The sequence below is a fragment of the Papilio machaon genome, chromosome 26 (assembly GCF_912999745.1).
Source record: "Papilio machaon chromosome 26, ilPapMach1.1, whole genome shotgun sequence".
Taxonomy (NCBI): domain Eukaryota; kingdom Metazoa; phylum Arthropoda; class Insecta; order Lepidoptera; family Papilionidae; genus Papilio; species Papilio machaon.
In genome coordinates, this window is record NC_060011.1 from 2,596,191 (window position 1) to 2,623,354 (window position 27,164).

General features: G+C 33.5%; 1 protein-coding gene across 6 annotated transcripts in view; it reads right to left on the bottom strand.

Moving 5' to 3' along the window:
- The window catches only part of LOC106718652 (focal adhesion kinase 1), a 119,827-nt gene that overhangs the window by 13,499 nt on the left and 79,164 nt on the right, over positions 1 to 27,164 (bottom strand). For 3 of the 6 annotated variants that reach the window (XM_045684413.1, XM_045684409.1, XM_045684408.1), the window contains exons 2-4: positions 13,144 to 13,674; positions 4,358 to 4,470; positions 144 to 328 (exon numbers count right to left, since the gene is read on the bottom strand). In XM_045684413.1, the coding sequence (XP_045540369.1) occupies positions 144 to 328; positions 4,358 to 4,470; positions 13,144 to 13,580 (735 nt within the window). In that variant the 5' untranslated portion in view covers positions 13,581 to 13,674. The remainder of the gene's footprint in view (positions 1 to 143; positions 329 to 4,357; positions 4,471 to 13,143; positions 13,675 to 27,164) is intronic. The other 3 variants (XM_045684412.1, XM_045684410.1, XM_045684411.1) reach the window with 1 other exon arrangement.

Sequence of the window (27,164 nt, forward strand, 5' to 3'; positions counted from 1 at the left end):
CAAAAGAAAACTGTTACTTTATAGAAGAAGACATTCTTTCATTCTATAAAATAAATGTTATTGTAGAAAGCTTCTCATTGACGCCGTTCTGAAGATGGTATTTCGCCGGTTGAGCATATTTAATTTTCAAGTGGAAAGTATACCTTGCCAGTTGTAAGCCGCCTGGCTCTCAGCGCATAGCAAGCCGCGTAAAGTCGGTCACCAGCGGCCAGCCGCGCCGCCAACAGCCGCAGCACAGACCGCACGTCCTCCTCCGGAGACGCGCGCACCACGTTGAACCCGCCATTGGGTAAATGCACCTTTAGCGTTGACTGGTCGCCCGCCGCGCCTGGAAAGAGTGAAGGAAAATGTGTGTAGGATTTTTCTTTTACGTAGGTATAAATCATCGTTGACCCCACTTTGAGATTTTAGAATTTCATTATGTATATTTATCCGACGTGCTTGCTGTGCAGGTTATTATCAATAGAAATATTAACATTTTACTATCACAGTTTCAAAAAACAATAAAAGAACTGTTTTAATTCTTTGTGAAATCTTACAAGATTATAAATGCGAATGTTTGGATGGATGGATGGATGTTTGTTTGAAGGTATCGCCAGAACGACATAACGGATCTTGATGAAATTTGGCATAGATGGCATAGTCTGGAAGAATACATAGGCTACTAAGTTTTGTTTTAATCCGCGCGAACGGAGTCGCGGGCGACAGCTCGTGTAAAATAAATACCAATATTAAATCGCATTAGCTCAGTTACACATTTTATACTAATCAAATCATTTACCGACACCTAGTAAGTTACATGTATTCCGTCAGAACATGTACATATATGGAGATACTACTACAAAACTCAATGACAACCCTGACATATTTATATAGATGTATAATGCACAACTGTATAATGCCATCCAAACTTTATTGCGGCTCAGAATACCACACAAGCGGCTGCAACGACCAAAATTTAGGTATCGACTGGACACAAAGAGGAACACAGAGTGATGGCACACATATGCTCGCTTTTCTGTACAAGCAGTGAAACCACCTCATAAACACATACGTAAATGAGTTTGCAGCTGATTACGAGCCATGATAAAGTTTGAATGGCGCTATACATAGTGATGAGGTTAAATGCAACGCTAAACACATTCATTTGCGTTACTTAGTTGGAGGTTGCAAAAAAAGTCGTTATGTATCTACGCAACTGGTCTATATTTTATGCATAGTGTCTTATAAATTCCAAATTTAAATTTCTTTATTGAACCAGAAAAAAAAAACTACCATTTAAAAGAGTCTCCTGGCTCATGAACTAGCTTGCGCTGCATCTCATTAGCCAGTCTTTTGTTTTCAGATTCCCATACAGTCCCAATCTATAACATTTATATTTACCAATAATAAAACTCTGTCAAAACTTGTCTGTATTCTCTTGTCTCTGAATTGTAACAAAACTGTTTACTGCCATACATTTAATCACAAAACCTTTGTTGGTTGCCTTCAGTATTGTATAGTAAATAAAATTGACATGCGGAACATTTCAAAATTTAAGGAAAACAAGAGTACGTTTGTGTACTTAAAATAAAATCAAGGTTGCTTAGCATTGAAAATTGTTTGTGAAATATTACCGTCGATTTCGAATACCGCAAGAAATGTATAGACTGAGGGAGGATCATTTTATATTGTACAAGTTTTTCTGCTGTGAAAACCCACCTTTACAATGGCTTACTATATCATTAATCGATGGTTAAATGTACACACTAGAATGTAATCTGAATTAAATTTTATACCTCTTTATGTAACTGACTGAATAGATAACAAAAAGTCCATATATAAGTTAAAAAGAAATAAATTCTCAGAAGGGTCGCTTGTAGAGGTACAAAAGGAAGACGAGATATAAAAAACATGAAAACCATTCCGCCAGATGATCTCAACTTGACAAATCATAACAAGTCGTTTATTGAAATATATTTTTTAGATGAATTATAAACTTAATTGTCATACTCAGAGAAATTTGTGAACACACGTATGTAATACACAACATTGCATAGTGTGTCAATAAGTGAAATTTTGAATTCGTTACGTTTTTATTTTATATCATAAGATGACAAACGAACAAGCAACCACCTGATTCGCTGAAATAGCAAAGCGACCGTAGTCAATAGACATCCGCAATTGCAGATGCGTTGACTACCTTTAATTAACCGATGATGGGACGCACAGAAAGAGAATATTTCCCCTTCCTATGCGTCCCCTCCTCCGATAAATCCCCATCCCATTCCCATCCTCTCCATTCATTATTGTATTGACATAGATTATTATATTATTTACAGATATAACAAGTGAATGGTTATTGTTATTTGCCGGATGAGCAGACAAATTAATTGATTTGTTGCTTCAAATGTAACACGGAATTAATCATTTGCGTTTAATACATAACTACTATGTATACGAGTACATATATGTACGATATAAACAGGAAACATCCTTATTATCGTATTTATACAAAAGGTTTGTTTTCAAATCAGTTGTAGTAAATCTTAGTAATATTATAAATGCGAATGTTTAGATGGATGGATGGATGTTTGTTTGAAGTTATCTCCGAAACGGCTCAACGGATCTTGACGAAATTTTGTACAGATGTAGAACATAGTCTGGAAGAACACATAGGCTACATATTAAGCTTTTTTAATTCCGTGCGGACGGTGCCCCGAGCGACAGCTAGCGTTTAATAAAATGTGAAATATTAAACTTTTTAACATTATTATTTGGCCTCCGGCACGCATAATCATAAAACGGAACGAGGAATTACTTCCACTTCACGCTTGTCATTTGTATGGTCGTGTTATTGCACCGGGCGAAAGGGGCCAATTGAGCAACAAATGTTATTGCTGGCGTCTACCGCTGTTAAATCTTCAATGTTCGAAATCTGCATTTTTTTTTATATTACAAGGTGGCAAACGAACAAGCGGCCACATGAATTCGCCGAAATGGCGAAGCGACCGCTGCCCATAGACATTCGCAATTGCAGATGCATTGCCTACCCTCAATCGACGAAGGAGGAGAAAATATTTAACCTTCCTAATGCATCTCCAATAGCGGATGTCTATAGCCAGCGGTCACTTCGCCATTTCAGCGAATTCAAGTGACCGCTTGTTCGTTTGCCACATTATAATTAAAAAAAATCAAATCGACATTGTTTCTTTTTTTATATCTACATCATTAAATCTGTTTCATAAATATACCAAATAATACGAAAGCTGACTTGAAGTGTACTCGTTAGGGTTATATCCGTTCCCGCTTTATTACCGACCATTGACCGGAAACGAGGACAGAACATCCCTGGGGGTTGAGGGATAATTGGCACATTCAAATCTCGGCCAAGAGAATTAATTATTAATTTTTCTTAATTCTTAGTAGAATGCTGTGAAGACATTTGAAAGATTGTTATAATAAAAATTAGAGAGGAAATAATATTAATAAAAGTATAAAATGTACAGTATATTTATATCTTTTAACATAAATACGGACATTTAGAACAATATCTAATTCGTTTGAATTTAATATTTCAAAATTAAATGTTTGTAAGATCCATAAAATTAAAACAAAAATATTTATCATCACTCATATTTTGTCTACAAAAAGTATAGTCTTGTACAAGTGTTACGTCTGTGCAAACCTATGTTTATTTAAACTTAATTAACAATGTTTTCACAGACAAAGTAATATGCGGCAACAATTTGATCCGGTGACGTCGAGTGGTATGGAAACAAAAGCGTAGTCTCTCGCCAATTAAAATATTGACGATCGTATTCAACGCTCGTTTTAATTTCAATTACCAGAATATCTATTGTGCGAATTAAACAGATATTTGAACTTAGAGTATTACAATTAAATAAACATCGCCAACCGATGATCTACGCTAGATTTATCAGGTAAAAAAAAACATATGTTACAAAGGTATTAAGCTAGTTAATGGGAAAAACTGTCAATTTTTTATTTAAATAGGTGGATCAATATTAATTGTAAGTATGTTAGTAATTTGAAGTTGTGTATAAATGTATTTCATATTTTTTCAGATATCTAAGGAGGAGAGGCAGTTAAATCCCCCCCCCCCACTTCCCCCTCAGGGCGACTGTGTCGGATCGGAATACTGTGGAAGACAAAGGGAAGGTCTATGTCTCAGAAATGAGCAGAAAAAGGCAACTGATGGTGATGATATCAATTCATATTTGCCTTTTTAATTAAATTACTACGTAAATATGACAAAAGTGTAACTGAGCTCCTAGAACATCCCAAACCGTAAATACAATATTTTTCTGTTGTGTATTTCTGCAATGTAAACTCACTGTTAAAGTAGTATACATACCGTGCGCGGGCGCTGAGGCGGGCTGTCGCTTGGGTGAGCCACCAGGCGGCGCTGGCTGCATGGCGCGTGCTAGCGGTCCGTCGCCGCATCGGCCGCCACCCTCCGGCTCATGGCTGTAACAACAAACATATTAATTAGTAAATTAAGATATCCAATATGTCTTCATATCCGAGAGAGCTATCCCGTATGTTTGATTAGGTACGTTGCACCTAATTCACATATATACAATCTACATAATTTTATAACAAAAAATATGTAAAGCAGGTGAATACCACATATTTTAAAAACGTAACATCTTACATGCCTATTTGATCATAAAAAATAAAATGTAGCAAAACCTTTAACCGTCTGAAATTAGTTTAAATTCCTGAAATTTATTTTCCGCAACAAATCAAACCTTAACGAGGAAAATAAATGTAAAAGTCATTCGATACTGTGAAGCAATTTCCTATTTGTTTCCCGCATATTTCCCAGTCGAAGGTTCCGGTAATATCGAGACCGATACTAACAGACACTGTGGAAATATAATTGTAACATTTTTATCAATCCTTGATCAAGTATTAGATGTTTTATCTTACCGCGAGTTTCCAATGTTGATTTCTACAGAAACATGTTTCATATGGCAATATCTTTTTGTTCAAATTTTTCGGTTGAAACCCAAGTTTTGACCAACAAAAAACTCTAATATCAACGAATAATATAGCATAATTATTTTTCTATTTACCTGAATGGATTTTATTACTGTCACAAAAATATATTACAGAAAATTACCGTCATTTTCTCTAAGGAAGGTGGGCACATCTTCTCTTCCATACATCTCTATCAGCAAATTTACTAGTAAAAAAGAATCATATTATGAACGAAGTCAAGTTTCCAATTATATTACAAGTTTGTCGAATGGTCCTCACTGTGCTATACAATACCTTTTGAGTACCTACGAGACAAGATCGCTGCACAGAAAACATTCAATGGATATAAAATACAATACAAACACTCCAAATATACTCGTATGTGATTTATTTTTTACTTCTTGAAGTAAATTATTTTTACGAAAAACATTACAAATCACTTTTATAAAAGCTTTATAATGGTTAACACTAACACTAACCAAGGTTAACACTGTATTATAAATAAATAAATAGTCCACAAGATATTGTTTTTTATATAAAGAGAAGATCATTTTGAAAAAAAAAAATTATAAAAAAAGAAGTTATCTGTATAAGAGTTCTTTGAATCTACACACAAAAATCGGTACAAAATACTTCCTACAATAAACAAGCCATTAACAATTCTAAAGTAAATAGAGTAAGTAAGAATTTTCATTAAACTTGTTCCGTTTCGCGGAACGATGTTGAAACAACTAGAGGACTTCCGTAACACTACACCGGTGGTTCGTTTTGAATCAAGTACCAACAGGGCTATCAACATTACTTTTGACTAGTGGATTTCTCACATGAAAATGTCCGTATAAAATTGTCATCCCTGTCATTATCTTTGTCAAAACAGAGGTAACAATATGTTTTAAACGAAGATTTTGGTCTCAGAAACCCACGGTAGTTGAAAGCAGTTTAATAAAAGTTTAGGTATAAGTTTAAGTATAACATACGTAGCAATGGAAAGAATAACATTATTGTAGCATTATATCCAGTACTCATAATCACTACGCCTATAACAAACATTAGAATTACAAGTAGAAAAAAGGTGGCTGAAAGCATAAATAATAGTAAACATTTCTGTAATATCGGAACATGATGTCTTTACGTTGCTGATAATGAAAATCCAATTTGACCTCCTAAGGTAGTAGGGTTGGTCTCTGTCTCCGGCGTGGGAACCCGTTTTGCTGAGATCGAAGCAGAAGAACAACGAAGATGGTGTTGAATACGTGTCGGACATCGTCAGTACGTTTTGCGCCCCGTTTAATGTTAACAACAACAGTGACTCATCAATTTTGAACTCGTCGACATCGCCGTCGCCGACGCACGCAACGGCCACTGCGCCCCCCGCGCCCGCCGCCCCCTCGAGCCGCGCGCTACGCGCTATGGCCCGCAGTGCGAGCCGCGACGCGACCGCGAAGTCCTCGGATTAAACACTCGCCCTGAAGATGGACCCCCGATGGGTCCGAAACTAGTCGGTGCCGTCACCGGACGATCAAACGTGAGTTAAGCCGTTTCTTAATTAATTATGATGTCTCACGAAAGTTTAAACAATTTAAGTTAATCACGATCTTAAATATTTATTTATTTGTTTAATTTACATTAAATAATGTGTACCATAAGTTTGTTTAAATGCATTCATTAAAACGCATTTGACCTTAGTCTTATTATAGAATAGAATGGTAATGACTGGTCTGTGATCGATGACCTCTTATTGATTATGCTAACCTTTTATATGTTTCTAAACGTGAGTTTTCACTGCCGAAATACATGTTTCTTAAATACATCTCTTTGTAAATAATTAACATTATATTTGTACATTTGCTTAGGCATTAGACACCCATGATAATTCTGAAGAATTTTTCTTTTGTGAAAACATTAACTGAAATAGATGAAAAGTAAAAGTGGCAACCCTAAATAACTCGACTGCAAGTCGACAGCCGACACTGCGGACGTAATGCTGTTTTATCACGGCAAGACACTGGAAAATTAGGTTTGCGCGTCCATCGCCCCGTCGTACAGCATCTTGGGACTTGGAACACTATTTTATAAAATGGAATCATTTCAAAAATTCATCTCGTTTAAAAATATTAAAAAAAAAAGCTATTCAGAAATTTTATCAATCTACAAAATATATCGATTTTATCATAGGCCTGTTTCAGCTGTCTCATTTCTAAGCGCTACTTTATTTTTCAAAGTTCCTTGTGCAAGTTATAAGGGTTTACGTACTGAAAACACCCATTTTAATATAGCATATGCACAAATTAATAACTTAAATTTTACACATAACTCAATTTACAATTAAAAAATCGGCCAATTGCTTTCACCAATAGCTTTCATTTGCCTCTTGTAGGTATTTAATTATTCACAGACGGATATGGACGTTGGTCGTTGACCGCAGGGGTGTTCAACTCCCATCCCAAACCCCCAACAACAACCTGCAACCCTACACGCATCGATTGGACATTCGGCGCATGCAAATGCACCATGCGTCGCCACCCCCGACTATTAAAGCACAGCTAAATATATTCGGTACGCATCGCTACAAAGGGTTGTTGAACGCTTGCATATTATCTTTCATTTATTTTCATTAAAATAATGCATATTACTTTTATAGTTTTATTTGTTGACAAGCTGTCACACTGCAAAGTAAAAAAGTAATCGAGCATAAAAGATTGTATAATGTCTGTGATAAAAGATCTTTATAGTGGTTTTGAAATTACAAAGTGCATAGAAGCTCTTCATATTGTGACGACATAGATTTTAAAAAGAAATAATAGTAATATATTAGTAAAACGGATATTTTTAAAATAATTTTTATTTTTAATCTGTATTTGTGTAGCGTATTTTGACAAATCGAGGTTATTGACTCGCAAATCTTTATATGAAACGAATCACTAACATCACAAAGTCAATAAACAGAATTTTTGTTCTAGCAACAGTTGGTAAAACTTCTTTTATGTCTATTCTATTTATGTCCACGTTAACAACAAGCGTTTCAATAAAGATTTTACGACATTCTGGACATAAGCCAATACCGCAGCAAGTCTAGACACGTGGGACTATTGTTATAACCTAACTAGGTCTTGGACACAATCATACCTGGATGTTCCTTGAATCATAAACAGAACGTTTATTACTTGCGGGTAATGACCCCTATTGCTTGAGCAATAGGGGCGAAAGCTTGTGCATTTGTAAGTCGATGATTAGGCGTGCGTGTGGCGGAATGTTGTATTCAATAAGCGCTATTGTCATTTGTTAAAATTATAATATTAATTAGCTTTATGATTATCATTCCAAATAGGTTATTAAAGAATGAAACATAGTGTTGTCTTTATTTTTCCAAATATAATGAGAGTGATGGCAACATTTTCAAGAGGAAACCTACAGTTAGAGATGGAATTGATAATGTACAGTACAACACTTCCAGACAGTTAGAATTTTTATGCTCTTCCGACCAATAAAGTTTCCAGTTTTGGTGGTAAATGAGTAAGTCAAGTCTCTATGGTTATCGAATAAAATTCACCATGAAAACTTACTGCATATTTTAAAATCCATGATGATAGGTATACCAAATTTAATACTAAGGGCACTACATAATGTAAACACACCCATAAGTTGCAAAAGTCTTATAAAGCAATAGACACGGCAATGTCTATCATCATCATCAGCTCACTATACGTCCCCACCGAGGGGCTCGGAGCCTACCCCAATTTAGGGGTGACTAGGCCATAGTCAACCACGCTGGCCAAGTGCGGGTTGGTTGACTTCACACATATCATTGAATTTCTTCTCAGATATGTGCAGGTTGCATCACGATGTTTTCCTTCACCGTAAGAACGTCGGATAAATGTACATATGTAAATCGAAATCGAAAAACACATTGGTACATGGCGGGATTCGAACCCAAGACCTGCAGATTGCAAGTCAAGTGCTTAACCACTGAGCCACCGACGCTCGCAATGTCTATACTATTCCTAAAAATAATAATAGATTAAATCTTGACTAAGAATAATTTAATGTTTACGAATAAACAATATAGTAAATACAAACGTCTCTTGATAATAAACATAACACGATCTAAGCGTATTTCACAACAATTTTCCCACAAAGGTCGTTGAATTAGCACGTATTTATATCGACGTGAGTACAGCTATATTATATGAAATATACAATATACATATTACAGCTATTATTGTACAGATCATAGAGTCTACATGTCGATGACCCAGCACGATTATACGCGATTATTACCCTGTGTCGCAAAACTACAATACAACGTACTGACCTACTTGCAGTGAGTAATACAGATGAATAAATAAATATATATTACATAGGTTAGGTGTTGCGTTTACATTGTATTGATTGACATGTTTCACGATAGATTAAGTATTCATAATGTTATTTATGAAATTAACAGCGTTATTTCACTAGGTTTCTTTCGTTTTTGGATGTGAAATGCTATTCTTAGAAATTCTTTTGTTTATTTTCAACATATATTAAAAACTAGCTATCGCCCGCGACTCCGTCCGCACGGTATTTAAAAACCTATGTGTTTTTCCAGACTATGTTCTACATTTGTACCAAATTTCATCAAGATCCATTGGTCCGTTCCGGAGATACCTTCAAACATCCATCCATCCATCCATCTATTCATCTAAACATTCGGATTTATAATACTAGTATGATTTTATAATCCTATCTTTGGTGTATGATGTCAACTTGGCAATTGTTATGCAATAGTTATTCTCATGTTAGCCTACAATCAAAGAATTCGTCAATACACGACCTCACAGAATATATTATGCAGAGATAAACGTTTACTTCGCCCACGTGCTATAACTGTGGCATTAGATAGGTTCTCACGTTGGCATACTCGAATATTATAAGTGTGCGTTTCCTTTGCCGAAACAAGTACGAAAACTTATTGTCTCTTAAAATGCAGAGGTTATATAATCATAAAAATATTATAAGTGCGCATGTTTAGATGAATAGTTGGATGGATTGATGAATATTTGTTTGAAGTTATCTCCGCAACGCCTCAACGGATCTTGATGAAATTTGGTACAGATGTAGAACATAGTCTGAAAGAACACATGGGTTGCTTGTTGCGTTTTTTTTTTAAAATCCGCGAGTACGAAGTCTATAGTATAGTTTATATAGTGCATCTAGTCATAGACACAAATAAATAAATCGATGGCTCCTACGTAAATAATCGTATTTATAATCATTTTTTTACAATAAAACCTATTTTCACCTAAGCTTTTCCTTATTCAAATCAAACTTGTTATGAACTATTTAGATGTTTAACAAATTTAACTTTGCATACTTAAATTAGGTCACTAGATCATTTAGCTGATAGAAATAAATCCACAAATAAAAGAAAAATAAGTACAAAAAATTATTCTTAATGAAACATCAATTTTATGTACACCACGCATATTATTTTTAATTCAAGCGATACATCTTAATCGACAATAATCGAATACATAAATTAAAAATCTGTCGATACTGGCAGAAAATAACGGCATTAAAAAAACTGAATAAATCTCTGTGGTGTCTGCATCGAGCGTCCAATGCAGATAATAACAATAAACGCCCGCGTTGAATATTCAACATGGCGCTGTGGTCCATCATCGATTTTGGCGCGCTTAAGACAAGTGATGTTTCAATAATTTTATGTCGTAGGTACATGAATTGTATTCAATTTCTTATAAGTTATTGTATTATTAAATGCCGCAACTGTTCTTTGTTTTAAAAATTTCTTTTATGACTGATATGTAGGGTCTTCGAGTGTGTTTATGTATAAAGAACTTACGTAGATTTTAAACAACCGAAACTGCTGAACAAAACATATTAAAGAGGGACTCCAATATTAAGTTAGTTTGTCATTTCGTTTTGCTCAAATTTTTCTTTAAAAATTAAAAGAATACAGACAGCATTCCTTTACATCAAATAAAAAAATTACAGCCTCTTACATGTTCAAATTTAGAACATTTGTTGGTTTAAAAAAATAACTGTCAGACAGTGACGATGCGAAGTGATGTCAGCATTTGACAGCTTATTAGACGACGTAGGCTGGAGGCGCCTCGAGGAATGCTCAGTTATGAATCAGCAAGACCGACTATCAAATTAATGGCGGATTTGGAGCTCCCCGGTGTAGTTGTCGTTATGTCTACATGTTTGGACACACAGTTATATGACGCGGCAGATATTATTACGTGTATTATTTCATATAGATAGAGGCAAATAGTATGACTGTTGCTTATCCATAAATATTCGATAACTTACAAGAAATGTATAGCAACTTGAAGAACTAAAGCCATGGATAGGTTACGTTGTAAGAACTTGCTTGATTAAGCTTACAAAGGGCTGTGAGAATAATATGGATTTATTACTAGTCTTTTTAATACCTGTACTGTAAAATAAAACGCATAAGTTTAAATACTACAGTCGATTTTAATATCGATACTTAATAAAACACCTAAATCGATTAAACGTCGATTACAAGAACCTAATTTTTCAATATAAATAAAATTAACGAGTTAAGAATCGAACACATTTCAATTAAGCAATCTTCAATTAAGAAGGCACTAAAGTGTTCGTGGTAGTGGGGCTTTAATAACCTAACAATTAGCCAACCTACCACAGAGTAATTAACTCGCCGTAACTCAATTATGTACCGATAATGTCGAGGCAACATTACTCTGTGCCATAGCGATACTTCAGTACCATAATCTTAATTTATAAGAATTTTAATATATCACAATTCGTTTATCAATTTTACAATTAATGCACTTCGTGTGAAGGCCGATCAAGAGACACAATAATAATATTTTTACACATATTCCAAACATTGTACTCAATAACGTTGAAGTACCAACAAATATATATCTTATCAACTTAAAATAAAGTTTGTTTTTGTATGCCATGTCTTGCAGTCACCCCAGACATGTCAGGTGGTTATCTTCAGGGGTTACAGAAGCATGTCACTACGCTCAATACTAACCTAGAATATTAATTTATTACTAAAGAGTTCTAGCACTAGCACAAAGATGTTTGATCCATAATACGACTGGCATGAAACATCGGATAGGTGTAAGTGTATTTTAAGAAATCCAAAGCACTTAAAAGGTCCCCTAAACATTTAATTAAATGTTAACTCTTGCAATGCTGCCAAACTTTTATCGATCAGCATTGCATCACGCACACCAACGCAGTCATAATTACATTGCATTGACCAATTTAATTAAAAAACGCATATTTTGTTACATTGAAAACGGTGAAAGGTGAAAATGTCTAAAAACCCGCTACCGCAAATTGTACGAATGTACATTTCAAACTTTGCTTGACGTACAAAATGATTTTTATCAGCTTTAATTAATGTTTACTTAATTATTTTTAATTCCACGAGGAGGAAACAAAAATAAAAGCAAAAGTTGAATATTGCTCATATTTTCTTTGGATCTTTAAAAAAAACAGTGAAAGTGGTAATAACGTTTTCTGAACAATATTAAGGTTAGTAGTTTTTTACTCTGAAAGTTTTATATCTAGTGCGTATTAACAAATGTCATATTTCGAGAATATGTTACAAAATATACTGGGCCGATGGTCCAACACGAGTTATTTGTCAGGGTGGCCCTTGCACCCACACGCTGCCCACGCGCCGTCCGCGCCTTGAGCAAGACACGACAACTGGGGAAAGTGTAGCCGACTTAATTACTACCACCGGCCATTCTGATAGGCCTTAATTGATAAGCTATCTTAATTATACTACGACTTTCCCTTTCACAACAGATTTCAAGCTACAATGAAATTGATAGACTATAACAAACGAAACATTAAATTCAATGTGAAAGATGAAAGATTAATTGCACGTGTTTCTAAAGCTATTTAAATAAACTTATTTACTTTTCGCACAAATAAAATACAAAAAAAATGAAGAGTTGTAAGCATATAGTAAGATAGACCAATAATAGGTAAAGGTTTTAGCAAAGTGTTTTTTATTGGTTTAGTGAAGATCCAAAGGAAAGTGCAATGTAGTGCAGTGTAGTTACAGTGGTAGAGCCAACAGCAGCATTTTGGTTACAAAATACCAATATTAATATCACCAAGTTTAACAAATACACAAACCTTTTGGAGCGCACCCTGGTGTATCTCCAGGTGTTGCTACTGTAGTGTCCCGAGCTGGAGGGGCAGAGCAACAGCTGCAAGCTGTTCGGTCGCGGCTGTCTCTGCTTCTTCGCTCTCAGCTTTACCACTTCTTCGATTTTTTTCGTTTCTTTGATCGGCGGTTTCTTCGAGTCGACACTCCATCGATTCCTGTCATCGATCTGATTATCTTCATCATCCACTTCCTCGAGATTTAAATGATCCAGTCTATCTTTAATGAAACTTCTGGATCTTAATAAATCTGGGGTCAGATCTATTTTGTTCTTCCTAAACTCTATCGGCGAAGTCGGTGGCCTTCTAGGTTCGAATACCACCTTGGAATATTCGTTGCTCCGACGCCACAAACGAGGCGATAGGGGCCAAAATCGCCCGTTAGGTTGCGCGGACTCCATTACCATTTTCGCCGACAGATTCACTTTTTATAATACACTTCAGTTTACACTTTAAAACACCAATTGCGACTATATCGACGTTCACGTATCACTGATAAAACTATAAATAGAATGACCAGTTAGGGACAGTTGGTATGTTATAGTCATATCAAAGATCTAGTCTAGATACAAACAAACTATTTAGTTAAACTTGGAGCGAGACGTCTGCGACATCCGATAGCGATTCATTGACTACACAAAGGATGAACGGAAAGTGCATATCAATATCCCCCCTACAAAGTAATCATAATGCGTAACACCTACGACAAATTCTCGATAAGTAGACGATAATGCGGATGAATCAATTGATAGTGAGAATTTTTAATGTAATACCGGGAAACAAAAAATGTACAGATAAACACTTTTCCCTTTTCTATTATGTCAATTGTGGCTTCCTGTACAAATGCACGTACAAAAACATATTGCTTTCTCTGTTTTTGTTTCTTTTTTTTTAAAAGCATAATAGAGATACCAAGTTAAAGAGATAGAATGCAATGATATCGTAATATTTTGATGACGTTAATGCAAATGTGTCCTAAAAAAAAACCAAAAATGTATAAATATCACACCGTTGTAAGTTTAAAACATTTATCGTTAAATGGTAACACATATTGAATTACCAGTTTGCGTATTCACATAAAAAGTTTTACGAATTAAAATGTTTTCGATTTACTTAAACCTGTATGTAACATGTACATTTGTCCTATTTGCTTTGAATAAAAAAAAAAACAAACAGAAGTAAATACATGTAACGTTAATGTAGATGTTTCGGATGTGGAAACGAAGTGTTAGAATTTGCTTATTATTTAAAGACATAAATCAACAACATTTGTGGGCGCAGCAGTGCCCCCACCGAGACGAGCATAATATTTGTAGCATAATAAACCCTTATATCTTAAAGTGAAAAATGAAAGTTAAATCTATTATTTTCGCCTACATTTCGTATCAAATGTTCGTCGAAAGAGAACAATTTAATTTATGGGACCATATCTAGTACCATAAAAGTGAACATTGTGCCGTTCTCTTTAGGTTTTGATGCATATACATGTTAACGCCCACGGCTTCGGCCGCATTGGGTCCCTGATTCGATACAGCTATGATATACTATTGCCATAGTAAAACCATGACAGCTATAACGAAGTATTGCCTCTACGTGGCCTATAAATATGTGCGCATATATAGATTTGAAATGTGCCCCATCAAGTAGTAATCGAGTTAACAATTTCAGTGCAATTACGATTAACGTTTGTAAAATTAACAATCAGTGGCACCGAACGCGTTAACATCTACACGTTATGGAAAACAGAGTGTTAGGCAACTTAATAATAAGATAAAATAGAAGACTATCTTCTAATTCAAGCCTTTATAGATACAATCTTAACTAATCATGCAATAATACAATGACGTCATCGAGGCAACTATCAAATATTACATAAGAGTAGCCTTAATGGTGGTATCGTCGCGACGCAGCATATTAAACGGCCGTCAGGAAGTCGCATACATTACGCAGGACAATCCTACCGTTGATATGCAAATGCGATCTAGTACGGATAGCAAGCTAGCCATTACCCGAGCACTATATCACTCCCGTAACCAACGATAACTATGAAATTGGTTTTTTATGTGACATATCAAATATATGCAAAACAATTTGCAATTAACTTACGGATAACTTTACGCATATAGCGCGACAAATTTATTTGACCTTGTACCCAAGAGTTAAACTGATGGAGAACACACTTAGCCCATTTCTTTTAATGTCTAAAAGTACTACAAGATCCTTGTCCGACGGTAGCTGTTTTGTCATGTCTGGTCTTTTATGTCTAAGTATATTTTCCATATTTTCTTAACAAACCGCGATAACAGCGCCCCTCAGCGACTATATAGAGCGACGAAAGTTACATATCAAAGTTATACGCTGAGACGGTTGCGGTGAATCACAGGAAATGTTGGGGACGTGCTCATTGTCCTGTGGCCTGACTCAGTCGGTGTTCTACAAACCCATGCACGATCAATAGAAACATAACGATTATGTTCATAGAGGTCGAGCCATGTTTTTGAACTAGAGCCATTGAAATAGGACTAAAGGCAACTCATATACAATATTTTTAAATAACTAGTGTTCGCCCTGGGCTTCGTCAGCGCAGAATTAAAAAAAAAGCTTAATATGTTCGCGTGCATCAGCTATCTTCGCGTCAAAGTCCTCTCAAAATCGGTCCTGGCGTTCCGAAGATTTACTGGCATAAACGCGGCCTTGCGGACAGACAAAAATTTAAAGTTAGTTCGTTCGTACATCATGTTACGAAATATAATTCCTCCATACAAACACTACAATTTTAATTGTACAGAGTAAAAATTAACATTTAAACAAAAGTTATCTTCATAAAAAGATATAACAGTATACTTTTATTTGAGTCTTTCTGTAGTGGAAACCCACGGTTACGGTGGCAAAGTTATTGTTGAAACCACACATATTTAGCAATCTTTATGTTCTGTAGATGTTTGGTATGTAAGCCTAAACATGTTGGTGAGTGAGTGACCGCAGCAATAAGGCCACGGCCGGTAGGACGACATTAGTCTAGGCGCAAAATAACAACATCACACGATTAACATACTTCCAATTTCGCAAGCATTTGCCTAAAAATTGATAGCAGTCGAAGAAATATTGATTAACGGCTTCGATTTAAGGCGAAATTTTATTAGAATTGTAATCAGTTTTTTTTTTTTGAGCAAGCAATTAAACTTGATATTAAAAGATCTTATCCTATAGACATCTACAACAACTATTATCTTTTGGTCAACGAAATCTAGCTAACCTCAAAGCACTACTGCATTAATGCATATTTTCATCTCTCATTTTCTTTAACGAAAGAGATAACATAATATATCAATACATTTCAAACAATCAACTAGTTTACTAATTAAAAAAGAAAAACATAAGAACACTATAAAAAGGTTCGATACTTCAAAGTGAAGGCGATAAGAAAAACATATTTAAAATTGACAACGCACGACCCGTTCTTGATAAATAATTCATGTTGCTCTGATGGAGTTGACGATAATATCAACTCTCTATTAATACATTCAATTATTTAGACGAGGGTTACGTTCGAGGAATTGAAACAATTGCCCAGACGCGATCGATCATACAAATGCGATTGCTTAGGAGTTGAACACACGTATCATAGCGGATAACACGTACAATGCCATCACGATTTTTTATATTAAAGTGTTGTTAGGCAAGTCGGTAGCAGTGAATGTGTTAAGGACTTTCTTAACATTAATTGTATGAATTATCTACATTGTAATAATATATTTATTCGGATAAGATAATTTAACTCTCTAAAATCACAAAACGATTGTTAAATTGTGGAAAGATAGTTCTTACTTACTTTGTTTACTTTGTTTTGGATACTTTGTTTAAAAAAAAAAAAAATTAAAGCTTAGACTTAAAAAGGTCCCAATGTATCTCTATCTTTATATTGTAGAAACAGTGTCGCGACACAATAGCCGGAAAGCGACTCTCAACGCCAGGATGCGCACAGACGCGTGCCGACAACTGAGGCCCTTTACAACACTGCTCTTTGACAACCTTTCTAAACTCTGCAAACTGTAGCAGAAACATGTTGTGAAACAGCTCTATTAATAAAAAGTACAGTTTTTAGTAAAATGAAATCCGAATTTTAATTATAAAGTCCACAAATTACTTTTTTTCTTACAAAAATATTAACACTCTTTAACTAGCTCAAAGACTACTTTAATTAAAGAAATATTTAACTAGTATTACGAATAAAAAACTTTTTTCTTATGAATTTTACATCCAAGTTTATGACCATACTCATGACTATAAAGGGTATTTATAAATTTATTTATATATTAAATTAAAATAAATACAGGTGATGACTAGGTGCCACTAGTATAGTTTCCTCGCGAACTTTTTTTTACAGACTTTAGGATGACTAAAAAAAGTTTTGTAATAATAATAATAGAAGCAATTTTAGGAAGAAGAAAAAAATTTATATTGTCAAACAAAACACTACTGCACTGGCCATGTTAAATCTATTTAGAAATATGGGTCACAGGAAATCGGCTGAATTTTTGTTTAATAATATCACTGGCTGAGTAAACCACACAGATTTAGTTTTAATTCTTACTAACGTTTTTAACTTTTAATCTTAAACTTATATTCAATCTTTGTCACTGTAGCCATCATTAATCTTTATTATTAATGTAATTATTAGAATGTAACCTATCCATTACTACTTCAGTAGGAAATTCCCACAAATCATATCGTAGCAAAACCCGCAATGGAACATTAATCGCAATCTTTCAGATAACAAGCAGAAGTACGCCCTATGACATTAATTTAAAAGTAAACACCTTGTCAAAATAAAGAGTAATGGATCTATATCCATCGATATATGAGTTTCTTGACAAGTCGTAAATCTTTTATATGAGCTGGTCAATTTAATAAACAAATCTTGTTCAGATTTATGTGACGTTCACGTGTCGGATTCGCATGACGGATGTTATTGTATGACGGACGTTCAACATCAATCATACTGACCAGCTTCAAGGGTATTGTAATATCAAGTCACTTAATGTCAACTTTTTGGGAATTAAATATTATACACTTATACGAAGAATGCAACGAAGAGAGTCATGTGTGTATTATTTCTTGGGACATATAACTCTTTTCGACGTAAATTAGTAGACATAACGAAAAATGTGCAAATAAAATAACTTTGGTATATTTTAATACTAATATATCAAATTTAATTGAGTGCACATCTCGCGAATTCCAAATCGGCTCTCTTACATTAATGCTCTTCGAAGAAATCATCAAATGAAATGTATTTCGTTACATTCATGTTTAATATCGAAGTACATTTAGTTCATATATTAAAATAAAAACTTAGTGTTATTTTATGCATTACAAAGCTTATTTTATTACATCGATTGCAAGAAACAACTTCTTAATAAGGGGTTAAAAAGAGTATAAAGATCGAATCCATATGAACTACTCAGAATTCAAACATTATATCACTCAAAACGAAAGACCTACAATATGAGATTTAAGAATTTCAGAATATTTTATAAGAAGAAAATAAAATCCAATAAAATAATGAAATGAATCGGACTGTCTAACAAAGAAAAAGTGAAATGTATATAAATTTTTCTAATAAGTAAGAAATAATTTTTTAAATATAATTCTGAATATCATCATCAACCTGTCCTTGTTCCTACGTGGAGTCGGCATATTATGCTACTACTACTACTTCTCCACGCATCAGCCGTCATATCTTTAACTGAAACCTAAATATAAAATTTATAATTAAAAGAAAAACAAAGTATGTGTCGGGATTCCCTTCCCTCTTATGAATAATTTGTAACAATTATTTCTAAAAACAAACAAAATACTAGTAGTAAGTAGTCTTTAAAAAATATAGAGATAAGTATACATTGTAGATGTAAGAATACAAATGATATCCAACGTATTTTATATAAATATACATGCCTCAAGCGGGGCTAGCAAATATCGTGAAGTGGTGAGTAAATAAAATGATAGAACCCGACGGTAGAGGGCTAGTGTCACTGATATAGCGTATCTCACAATAGAACCTTTTACTCTAGTACGAATAGGATGGATGTCTAGACATGCTTTTGTGAATCAGATAGTATTAGTTCTATACCCGACAAAAGTATTTGATTTACTTAATAAAATTTAATAAACTTTAAAATCAAATATTTAATAACGAAATTAAAACATAACTTATTTTGAAAAATGCTTTTATTAAAGTTATAAAATGTAGGCAATATGTTGGTGGTACGTTTTAAAAATCGATTTACGGTTTTATATATTTTTTTAATTGTTTAAGTTTTTATAGAAATATATCTCATAGTCATGCACAAGTTTAGATGGATGGATGTATGGGTGTTTGTTATAAGACATCTCCATAACGGATAAACTGATCTCGCTGACAAGCTGATGTAGAACATTGTCCGGAAAAACATACTTATTGCCGTACTCGATTAGATTATTTAGACTTGATTTATCAATCAATAAGTTAGTTTAATAAATTTAGCGACCAATCGACTAATTAAGTACCCATTAATTGACACAGTGTAAGACAGTCTGTCTTTTCAATTATTTATCACAACAAGCCATATCCGAAAGTTTCATACAAAACTTCGCTTTTGCAACTGTGTACCACGGGCGTAAGTATAGCCGGCCTACATTAAAAGCAACTTCGTTGCATCGCATTTGAGTTATTCATTATTTATTCGCGACACGTAGAGATAGGGGTGCTTTGTTTTAAAACATATTAAAACACATAACATTTCTGTAAAACATATGTTGAATAGCAATATACATAGAGCGTGATCCTTGTAGCGGACGGTTACGCAAAAACACATATTAAGTATACAGCTAAAAGTTGTTCAAATTCCCTAAAAAATAATTAATCCAGTGAATCAGCACCGTTCATCCATTTAGAACAAGTGTCAAGATAATAAAATATAATCAGACAACAAACCGCTTTTGTAACTCCAATCGTTTCGACACTAATTGTGACAACACTATCGTAGATACACTATTCCGGGGACATGGCACCGAGCCAAAGGACTGATGAGTCAGGGACTATTGGGAGTTCCTGCAATCGAATCGTCCACTTATGTCACCGTACGACGATATTTATATCTTTCCGCAATTAACAATAACAATTACACGGCGATGTCTTTTTATGGCTTACATACGTCAAAGGTGTGGGATACGAGACTTTAAATTAAGGTGACAATTACTGGGAATTTTAATGAGATACTCTTGAAATAAACAAGTTTGATTCGAGTTTATAACTTGTTGTATCAAAAACTGTTTCTTAGAACACACTAAATATATGTAGTATAAAAAAACTTGAGAGGTGTCAAGGGACACCCGGATGGAACGAAGTTCCTTTCGATTAATTAGTGAAGGAACCAATGTTTATTCTATGAATAAAAAACTTAAGTCTTCACAAGAAGTACATTTTATTTCTATGAATTTTCGTTATATATTGTCACGTCGTTGCCATGGTGAAGTAGCGCTCATTCGTCGTTAACATACTTACTATAGCAAAAAGTGTCGTGACAACTTTTCGTAAGAATTTTTTCCGTCTAGCCCCCCTTTCATAACGCGCGATAAGGAACTTCGTTCCAAAAATAATTTTTATTTTGAAGGAAAAATATGACACTATTATTCGTCAATGCATTCCGTGTATTAATTTATCCTGCAATAAGAGTTCAGTCATTTAGGTTCTTTGTATTTTTTCCTGCATTATCTACACCTATAGTATAATCTGTGTAACTTGTTCTTGTTAAATAAACATTAAATTTTTATTGGCGATAAATTGACTTCCCAAAAGCAGTTAAACATTATGTAAGATTCAATAAACACTTTTAGCAAATGACTTACGATTGCCTCAGTGAAACTAAAAAGGTATGTTGCATTTATTTACTTATAAATAATGTATTGCAAGGATTCAACATTTGTCAATATTGTGAACATAGTTTATTATTATGAACCACTGCAACAGCAAGATAAGGTTTACATCAACAGCTTTAATTGGGACAAATAATGGAGATTCCGTCGCTTCTAAAGTATGAATTCTGTTAAGTAAAACACGATCATAAAATTCCTTGAAATTACCTTATTTGTTGGGCCTTATTAATCTTGCTAATATTATAAATGCGAATGTTTAGATGTATGGAGGGATGGATGTTTGTTTAAGTTAAAGGTATCTCCGAAACGGCTGCATCCCAATGAAATTTAGCGTAGAGGTTGAGCATAGTCTGGAAGAACAAAAACATAGGCTTTTTAATTCCGCGCGGGCGACAACTAGTTTAATATATTTCAAAACATGACATTCTTAATAAACTCTCTTGGAATTCTAGATCTATAGATGCTAGAGATATATACTCTTATAAGGTTTTATAAATTTAAAACATAACTTTAGACAAAAAATAGTAAATTTGCCGGTCGGTAATTTTCAAATGGACGACGTAAACAATTTTTGTGGGGTGTTTTTTCACTTTATGACATCACTAATCCATGACGTCATCCACTCAACACTATTACATTATTCGCGGGTCGTTCATTTAACCAAACGATCCCTTGAAGTGACAATGACGTGATGAGGTCGCTCCATTTTCTATCGTCACCAATGGCACACCCTTCCATTAACCAAATTATAATAAACCTATATTTGTGGTATGCTGACCTTAATATCGTTGTCGTTTACTAAACTTCTTTGCGATCTGAAGGAAATTTAATCCGCCAATTTGTGAATGAATTCGTTCAAAATGGAATTCGCCTCGATAATTTTCAAACGGCCGATGTACATAATTTTCCGGCAACTTAAATATTTTAATTCAATAACACACATTTAAACGATAAACTTAGCAAATTTTGCGTAGGCTGAATCGATTGCATAAAGTAGAATTTGGCAATTTTATAAATGGTGTTAATGTTAGTATATTAAATTGCAGCCATAAGCACATAATTAAAGTAAAATAAAAAGGCATAATTTATGCAGAATTATTTTGAAATTGACAATACATTACAGACCACCTGAAGTTTCATAACGGTTTAAGAAACTTTAATTGGAGTTCCTAAATATCGAAAAAATGTCGAACGAAGCGACAATTATAATAAAAAAGCGTAAGGCCCTTCGTACACAAGGCAACGTAAATCGTCAAAATTAATATTGTAAGGTTGCGCGTGCTCCAAACACACAACCTTGAATCGTCGATACGAGTCGTCTATTCGGATAGTACAGGCTTAGCGACAACATTTCAAATCTATAGATTTGCACCGCCATCTTGAAAATTACAGTAACTTTTTTCACGACTATCTTGACAAACAGGCTGTGGCGATGACAGATAGAAATGTCGACGACGCGCGTTGTGTACGAACCACTATGACATTTCATTACGTAAGTCGCTAAGCGAATAAAATCGCCAAGTTTCGAAGATTTACGTTGCCTTGTGTGCGAAGGGCCTAATTGTGAGTCAAATAACAAATATATGTTGGTAAAAAACCAAAACACTTGTACATGTTTTTCATGTTTATTATCTTTGTTACTTCAAAGGGGAATGGAATGACAATATGTAAAAACATACAAGTGTCTCAGCAGCGGTAATTTGTCGAAGTGTGTACACTTCGTATCCTGTAATTTTATTACTGTAGTAATTTTACTGTAGTAATTTTATTACTGTAGTAATTTTACTGTAGTAATTTTATTACTGTAGTAATTTTACTGTAGTAATTTTATTACTGTAGTAATTTTACTGTCAATCGTGTAATTTTATTACTACAGTAATTTTGCCTAATCACGTAAAATTTTTAACTGTAACAGTACGACTGTTTAGTTAAAACAGAAAGTGTAGCGGGCTTTACATTCTAATCCAACAGTTCTACATTTAGTATCAAGAGATAACAAAAAGTAGTAAATAACCACAACCTTGCAAAATAAAGTCGTAAAACTTGATAAATATCCTAAATGCGGTAGGTCACTAGACTGTCGTCGTACACCGGAATCAGACTTCATAGTTCCCAATTTGGTAGACCCCACAGATGTTACTTGATATCATGCAAGGGAAAAATATATTAATTTTACAACTTAAATACTAGGTAGACAACCTTTACACGAGCCGATTATACGAAGGCAAACAAATAAGGCTTCATTCCGTTATTTAAAAAAAAAACTCCCTATGAAGTTTGATACATTATTAAAGTTAAGCATAAAAGAAATACCTCGCGGCGTGTAATTACATAGTCGTCCTTAAATGTCGATAAACAAAAGAATGCGTAATAATACTCTTGAAAATATCTTTATAACCTAAGTTGCCGCCCTTACTCTGGCTAGAGAAAAACATTTTTACCATATTCTTCAACATTTATAATCAATTTCTGCCATTCACTTAAAATATTTTAAGAAAACCTACTCCATCTTTAGACAGACACATTAAAAGTAGGTTTTTATAACAATATTTTTGGGGTTTCGCGTTCAAATAAGGCGCGCCGTAGAACTTTATATTATCAACAAATTGAATTTGGAATCACTGGATTAGAAGAAAAAACGAAAACGCTCCATTCCGATCAAGAAAAACCGGAAACCCGGAAAAAGAATGAGGCAAATTAACTTTAATTAGGTTAAGTCATGTTTTTTCTCTCTTACTGAAAAAACACTTGTCATTACGTCAATTAAGAAAGGTTTTATAATAGGTTTTACTCCAGAATTACAACATTATAGTTTAAAATGAAGTTGAAAAGTGAAAAAATTAAAAAAAATATTGCCAAAAAAAAAATAAACAATCCAGAAAATTGGAAAACCGTGTATTCTTAACCACAATAGTTCTATTAGTGTAATGAAACCATACTAATTTTAATAATCGTATAACATGTATATGAACATCATTGTTATCTTTATTCATTTCAAAAGGAATAAGTGGAAAGGCAATATTGTTGTCATACATATGTTCCGACATTGGAAACTTACCGTAACCCGCGTCCTATAATACGGTAAAACGTCTAAAATGAATAATTAACAAATACGTGTTACATTCAGTTCGCAGTATTTTAATTAGACTTTTTAATTAACTTAGCAATTGAATTGTACTTATTAAGGATATTCTGCGTAAGGTATTCTTAAGTAATGACGTCATATACATCAAAGGTATCTTCCCAAAAACCAATTTATATTTTCATTTATTTTCGAAATGACTTTAGCTATGAACGATACAGGATGTGCTTTAACTACAAAATTCCGACGTTTTAACCCAACAGACTTAGAAAATTGCGTAGTTTAATTGGTAGCGTGCTTAAAATATTCTTTTAATAAACTAACAGTTTTTTGTATAACAAATCGATGTTAAAAAATACAGGATGTTCGAAAAACATAGGTATGAAAATAATATTCAATCATATTTTATTCATAAGTCACCAATCTCTTGTACAATCGCTAACAAAAATTGATTTACAATTTTCACGTGTAAAATTTCTTTTCTTTCAATTTGTTATTCGAAAATTAAAAAATAAAAAGAAAAAAACTAGATTAGAGAGTATTTCCTGACGTATGGACATGTTAGTCTTGATTAGGATTCAAGTATATAATTCAGGAAGTGTGTAACTGACCTCATTACCAGCGTAATCAATAACACTTATTCTACATACCAGAATAAATGAAACCACAATTAAGAGCATAAGCCACAATTAAAGAGTTTAAAAAGTGAATACAATAGTTGTATTTCTTCAACTTTTTATCCGCGATTTAAAACGTATGTTTAGATGACTTTTAACATTGGTATAAAAGCATCACTCTCAATGAATATTTATATCAGTTCATCTTACTAATATTATAAATGCAAATGTTTGGATGGATAGATGGATGGATGTTTGTTTGAAGGTATCTCCAGAACGGCTCAACGAATCTCGATGAAATTTGGCATAGATGTAGATCATAGTCTGGAAAAACACATAGGCTACCTATTATGTTTTTTTTTTTTCATTTGCGTGCAGACGGAGTCGCGTGCAATAGCTATTTTTTCTTATAAATAAACTTTCTGTATGACTCATATGTATTCAACGATTCGATTAAACTTACGTTAATCGACATCCCTCAAAAACATTATTATTATTAAATGAGTTTTGGATAAGCAGACTTTTTTTTTGTTAAAATAACTTACATTGCGTGGTACCTTAAGTAGCTAGTCGACCTTTACGATAATAACGCAGCCCTGTAATTACAGGTGGGACTTTTGAATCGTTTTTTATAATATCCATCCTTATTGCAATAAGATCAATACAATTTAATAACAGTCGACTCGCGCATATTAAAGTTTCTGCAAACTTTATTACCTTACTTGATAATTATTTACCTTGCTTTATTATTTTACAAGATGTGTTTATTTAAGAAATACTATATTAAAGATTTTCTTATCTGAGAAATAAGGGCGTTATTTACGGATTTAAAAACTAGCAAAATGTGTGTATTTAATTAGTGATTAATGCAACACTGTAACTAAATATTTTAACGGAACCTAATGAACTCTATGAAGATAGTAATAACTATCATTTTGATAATTAATCTATCCATCTCTGTCATTTTCGAAGAATATTATAGCAGCAGTAAGTAATGCTTCATGAAAATTAAGGAAAAACTTCATACAGACTTTTCTCAACCTTAGATTTGGACATGCAAGGTTCAAATAAAATTTGGATCCGCGTCGCTTATATTTCGCTTTTCCAGCAATGAACCTAAATCTAAATTACATAGTAAAATAACATAACTATTTGTAACAGATTTGTTTCAGCCAACATCGGAATAGTTAATGCTAATTCGGTTAACTGTTCAAAACTCAGTCTGTTTAGTCTGTATCAGTACTACAGAATGTCGATAAAAATAAACCGCTTGTCTTTGTTTAACCTGATTTTAGATAAATTTGTTGAACAATTTCGGTAGATCGGAATGCAATGCAAATTTATGTTTCACACTGAAGTAACTGGGTCTGTAATAAATCTTATCTGAAACTTAAATATGTTTACTAGACTAATTGTAGTAATCTAGAGTTTTCATTAACGAAACATCTATTCAAAAACATCTCTATCATACGAAAATGTGCGGGATAGTAGTATTTTTTTGTAAAAATTTTGTGTCAATAGAAATCACATACGTGAAGCATATAACTTTAAGTTTTAAAATTTAAACTTTCCTCCATTTATTATACAGGTTTTTCTTATAGAGCTTGATTTCAGATATTCATTTAAGAAATTTAAAACCCCGAGGCAAAGCGGATCAAGTGTGAGAAACCTTCCTATCATCTTGATTTGATCGATCAAACAACTGATAAGGTAAATAAAGGCCGCGGATCGCCGAAATATTTCCAAGAAGGACCCACCTTGTACCTTCTGAGAATATCTGAAAGTCATTTATCAATGCAAAACTGCGCTCTGATCTCGAATGTGCACAAAATTTTAGACCATAGACAACAATATATGATAACCAAAAACAAGTCGTTGGATTTATGGTAACCTTTAGTTTATAATATATTTTGATCTGTGATAAAAATTGTTCACACCTTCTATTGTAATTTAAATCTCACCTTCTTACTAATATTATAAATGCGAATATATAATAATAATATAAGAATAAACAGTGCTAATTGAAACGAATAAAATTTGTGTACATTTTACTCCTTATAACAATATCTGTTACAGAATGCTTCAATAAATTAAACACAAATAAAGCTGTCAGTTAATTAAATTGACATCAAGGCTTACAACTGTAAATAAAAAAATAAAACAAATTTTAGGACAATAAATAATATTCGCACATATTTTAAGGCGCCTATCCAAGTACAATCAAAACCTTGGCCTTGTTATGATAAAAAAAAAATTGGAATCTGTACTTAAAATATCATTACAAGAGCAAAATATAATCTCTCAAGGGGCGAGACCGAGCGTCAGATAGACTTTTTCACCAACATAATTAAATTAATATTGATAGTCATCTTCAA